The sequence below is a fragment of the Triticum dicoccoides genome, chromosome 2B, assembly GCF_002162155.2.
Source record: "Triticum dicoccoides isolate Atlit2015 ecotype Zavitan chromosome 2B, WEW_v2.0, whole genome shotgun sequence".
NCBI classification, from domain to species: domain Eukaryota; kingdom Viridiplantae; phylum Streptophyta; class Magnoliopsida; order Poales; family Poaceae; genus Triticum; species Triticum dicoccoides.
This window is the reverse complement of record NC_041383.1, coordinates 649,087,446-649,092,868: the sequence shown is the minus strand read 5'-3', so window position 1 is coordinate 649,092,868 and position 5,423 is coordinate 649,087,446. Positions and strand designations below refer to the sequence as shown.

Below are 5,423 nucleotides of genomic sequence, written 5' to 3'. Positions count from 1 at the left end.
TGGATGTACGGCTTCCATTGGTCAACTTTTTTGTTCATAATTTAACATTAGAAAATTCAAACATAATTCAATAAATCATAAATGCACTCACTAATATTTTGGGGAAATTCAGCTCAATTGGAGCAAAGGATCGTGAGACATTGACAGTTCTAGTTGCTGCTAATGTGGCCGTTTTTTTTGCTACTGCTGCACTTAGAAACAGGACCCACTTGCCGGGAATCATGTCAACACACCTAAATGATGGATTAGACCTAGCTGCAACGGATTACCCCAATATATGGTGTTTTGTGCAAGAAACCTGTAAAATAGGTGTTTTGTGCAATACTATCACCAAAACTAGGTGGTTTGTGCAATTTCCTCGAAGCAGTTGCACCAACCGATATGTAATGTACGTGTGTAGGAGAGCGTTCTTATGCTCAACAAGTCACATAAGTAAGTAGAGTAAGTAGTGCATAAAAGGAGTAGGGATTATTTATTTATTTTTACAGAGAAACAAGTAGGGATTAGAGCATCTCAACTTCTCAACTCTCAAGCATGCATGGGCCAGGAGGGAACAAAGGAAAAAGGGATAGCACCCAAGGAAAAGCAAGGGAGGAAAAAAAAAGCTTGGGTAACCAAGCAAAGAAGGGACATGATGAGGAAGAGGAGAGGAGGAAAGAATAATGAGAGCACACCGAACGGGCTTTTCATCGGCTCTCCTTGGACCCGATTAAACAGAGGTGCACGCACGCACCAAGATGCGCGCGCACACACACACCACCCACCCGCTCCCTTCCTTCTTCTTCTCCTTCTAGATTCATTCACAGTCACACACGGACTACTTTATTTTTTGAATGAAAGACTACTTTATTCAGCACCATCATATCATGCCAAGAGAGTTGCCGTTGGTAAAATGATGGTCTCTGGTCGGCACCTCGGTCGAATGCATGCGGTGATAAACTTGTCACTGCCGGTCGGATCTGTACTAGATTGCCCCTGTCTCCCCGTTGACATGGCAAGTTTCTCACGTACGTACTCTCATAGTATTAGTACCATTTTCGTGATCAGTCTCGAGAACAAACGGGGTGCACTGTGACAGTCCCCAGAAGGTTTTGTATTTCTGTTGCCAAAACCAAACCCCGTGAATACTGGCACGACGATGGCCCCATTGTTGTTGTTGCATTGAATGGTCGGGCGGACCCTTGCACTGCACTTTATGCCAATTCCCATTAACCACACGTCATTCCCTTCCGTTTCTTCCTTCAGGCTCCTCTCCTCTCCCACTTCCTTCAGTTACTTGACCCCTTCCACCAGCACCACCAACCTTGTAACCATCGCGCGACGGCAGGCAGCAAAGCATTCTCCCTCCCTCCCTCCCTCCCTCCCTTTCTCCCTCCCATACATACACACACACCAAGCTCTTGTGCTGGCAGTGGCACGACACCTATATATGCGTGTATCCTACACCGCCCCCTCGCCCGGAAGCGTTTCCGTCTCGGCGCTAGCGGGCAAGCAAATCCACAGCGCCAGTGCCACGCGGACACCGAGAGACGGAGCGTTTGGCTCGTCACTTTCCTACAGATACAGAAGAAGCAGAGGGAGAGAGACGCCATTGATGCTGTAGCACAAGGGCGGGCCCAAGAAAGAAGGGGGGAAGCCTGAGCATGGAGGTGCTGGCCGGAGGAGGCCGCGGCTGCCTCATGCATGCGGTACTTCTTGTTGGTGCCGCCCTTGTTGCATTGACGGGCGGCGCGGAGGCGTGGGCGCACCGCGGCGCCGCCGGTGCGAGGGCCGGCGCCGAGCGGCGGTACAGGGATCTCGCGGCGGGCAGGATGGAGAGCGTCAGATCCTCCTTCGGCAAGGCCAGGAGGGGGCTTGCAACGGTCAGTATTATTACTCACCATGCCTGTTGCTTCTTCCATATTTGCGCTAATTAGTTCCTTCAAGCTCTCTGCTTCTAATCACTTTGTTTTTTGAGTTAAAACGAAAGCGGTTCTTGGAATCATGTGATTACATTCATCGCCTTTCCGTAGTTCCGTTGGAACATCCTTTCGTGGGAGCAGTTGTTGTTAACGTTCGTTTCCTTGATTGATTACAACATCCGTATGGTAGTTTAATTACAAATTACTACAGTAGAAGCGCGGAGGAACAGAGCAAGTGTCGGTTGGCTTTGCTTTCTGGGAGATTTCTCATTCATTCGCTTTTGCAAAGGAAAATGATAGCCGTTCCTTTCACCCCAAAAGGAACCTTTTTTTATTTATAAAAAATAAAACGAAAACGAAAACGGTAGTGGTAGATCATCTTCCCGTTGTGTTTCCGTCTCTGCGTTTGCGTCAGGTCTCGAGTCTTGACTGGAAATCAGGGACACGCACGCCGTGCGCCTGAATCTACCTCTCCGTGCGTTGATCTCTTCATGTCCGTCAGCTCACAAATGCAGTTTCGTCAAGAATGTTAGGTATCAGCAAAGAAACTTTCCGTCCCTCGACAAATGATTCTCCCTTCTCTTCCCGTGTTGGGTAATGCCAGTAGAAAGTGGCACTAACTGCCCCACCTCCCAACCACCCACCCGACAAATGTCAAACGCTTGGGTGCAGCTACGTACTACTCGTGCTCCCATCATTGGCCGCTTGGTGTGGCGCATCGCAGATCGCACTGACCACAAGCCGATTATTGTCACGTCTGACGTGGTGGATTTTCGTTGCAGTCCTCGGCGAGCTCGCGGGTGTACCACGTCACGGACTACGGCGCCGACCCCACCGGCGCCGCCGACGCCACGGCGGCCATCAAGAAGGCCATCGCCGACGCCTTCAGCCCCCCCTCCAACGCCACCATGGCCGCCGGCATCCCCGACCTCGGCGGCGCCGAGATCCACCTCGACGGCGGCACCTACCTCGTCAACGGCCCACTCACCCTGCCGGCCTCCGGCGGCGGCAACTTCAAGGTAAATAACAAGACCGTTGCGCAAATGAACTGCGCAATGTGCCAATGTGTTATGGTGGTGTCTGATGATCACTGGTGTGCGTCCCGCGTGTCAGATCCACAGCGGCTCGCTGCGGGCGTCGGCGGAGTTCCCGACGGACCGGTACCTGATCGAGCTGTCGGCGGGCTCGTCGGCGTCGAGCTACCACTACGAGTACGTGACGCTGCGCGACCTGATGCTGGACTGCAACTACCGGGGCGGCGGCGTGGAGGTGGTGGACTCGCTGCGCGTCGGCGTCGACAACTGCTACATCACCCACTTCGAGACGGAGGGCATCGCGGTGCGCGGCGGCCACGAGACGTACATCCGCAACACCTTCCTGGGCCAGCACATGACCGCCGGCACCGACCCCGGGGAGCGCTCCTTCGGCGGCACGGCCATCCGGCTCGACGGCAACGACAACTCCGTCTCCGACGTGGTGGTCTTCTCCGCGGCGACCGGGATCATGGTCACCGGCGGCGCCAACACCATCTCCGGCGTGCACTGCTACAACAAGGCCACCGGGTTCGGCGGCACGGGGATCCACCTCAGGGTGCCCGGGCTCACGCAGACGTGGCTCACCAACTGCTACATGGACTACACCAGCATCGTGGCCGAGGACCCCGTGCTGCTGCACGTGTCGGGCTCCTTCTTCCTCGGCGACGCCAACGTGGTGCTCAAGGCGGTCAACGGCGTCGCCCGCGGCGTGCAGATCACCGGCAACATGTTCAACGGGCGGGGCAAGGGCGTGGACATCGTGCAGCTGGACGGCGCCTTCGGGACGGTGGAGCAGGTGTACGTGCAGCAGAACTCCGCCATGGGGATGAACCTCAAGGCCACCACGGCGCGCGGCTCCGCCGAGGGCAACGGTAGCTCCTGGACCGTCGACTTCGCGCCGGTGCTGCTGTTCCCGGACCGGATCGGGCACGTGCAGTACTCGCTCGTCGCCGGCGACGCGTTCCCCGGGCACACGCTCAGGAACATCTCCGGCAACCAGGTCGTCGTGGCCACCGACAAGGCCGTGTCCGCCACCGTGCACGTGCTCGTCGACCAGAACAGCAACTGAGCTGGAAATGGCGGCGCGTTCGCCGCCCGCCGCTGCCTGCTCGCGCTGCGTGGTGCGCGCGAGCATGGCGTCATTCGTTCGTTTGTTCCTAGTGAAATTTATGGATTGGACACCCGGGGCCTCTGGCCGGAGAGGATTTGAACCCAGGTGGCGGGACTACTATATAGTTATATCGATTGTTTGAGAAATGATTCAGAATGGATCATTTGGGGCTCATCCTGCGTTCTTGCTTGTCCAGAATCAAAAAAACTCTTGTGTTATGTATCCTCTTGATGCTTCATTTCAAGCCAATAAAATTCACTCTCTGTGGAAAAAAGAATCAAAATGTCTCAAGATCATGGAAGAATTAAAGACGATGACCAATTGTGACGATAAAGATGAACGATGGAGGCCCAATCATGACTAACTTTTTTCGATCTACCGCTTTGTTCTGCTGGTCACCTGTCGGTCTCAAGCGCACCAGCTTTCATTCAAATAGCCGTTCGATCGTTCATGCACGCAGGCTTAATCATTCCCGTTTTCTGATTCAGGACGGCCAAAAGCACGGTTTTCTGGACGGATGGTTCAGTCTCAAGTGCACCAAACTTTCATTCCGACGGTGTCGCTAAAAGCGTTGCAAGTAGCTCACCAGCTTTTCTGGCCGATGCTCTGGAACATAGGTTTCCTGGCTAATTCCCAATCTGTCGGCAGCGGCCATTTCTTGGCCCCTCTCACGCGTGATCCAACTAAGAGTATCATTCTTTGTGGATTGTGTTACCAAAATTGTCAATGAGTATCTATATTTTCTTTGGTTGTTGTCATCAGTTGTCAATCTGTCATGCATCTCCTTTGATGCTCAATTTTCACCATTTTTAGTACAGTATGCCAAATTGCACACACTAGTTCTGATGAAATGTCAAGGAACCAGCTATAAAACAGTCAGGGGAATATTACCCTCTGAGGCTTTCTTGATGCATGTACTGTTGTGTGTGGTTGGTTGCAAGATTTCTCTTTCTTGATCTTCTTGCCATCGTTAGGTCATGGAAACGGACTACTACTTACGTTGATATCTTAACACTGAAGCTGCCCACCAGTTCCTCTTGTTAAATCTTGTGTCTTCAGAGTTTATACATCACCACCAAATAGATGTTGCTATTCATCTCAAAAGAAAAAAGGAAAATACATGTTGCTATTGGATCTGAAAAACATAAGGTCTCACTTCTATCTGAACAAAATTTCCAGTTCTTGTTGAGTTGTTTTTCTGCTGCATTTTTTTTTTTTGAGGAATCTTCTGCTGCTTTTGTGCTGTATATAATTTGTATTTTGCAGCTTCCCCAAAAGGCTAAACAATGTATGTGCTACTTTCTGCTGTTTTCTGCTCTTTCTTGATATGTACATACTGTGGAGCAAGTGGGAGGAGGACCATTGGTCCCAGGCCAT

The 5,423-nt window shown here is 52.1% G+C and overlaps 1 protein-coding gene across 1 annotated transcript; it reads left to right on the top strand.

The window, feature by feature from the left end:
* Window positions 1-1,435: 1,435 nt before the first annotated feature.
* Window positions 1,436-4,313, top strand: LOC119365378 (polygalacturonase QRT3-like). The gene is made up of 3 exons (XM_037630994.1): window positions 1,436-1,862; window positions 2,684-2,920; window positions 3,015-4,313. Exons 1-3 carry the CDS (start codon window positions 1,644-1,646, stop codon window positions 4,002-4,004), a joined length of 1,446 nt encoding a protein of 481 aa, XP_037486891.1. The 5' UTR covers window positions 1,436-1,643; the 3' UTR covers window positions 4,005-4,313.
* The last annotated feature ends 1,110 nt before the right edge of the window (window positions 4,314-5,423 follow it).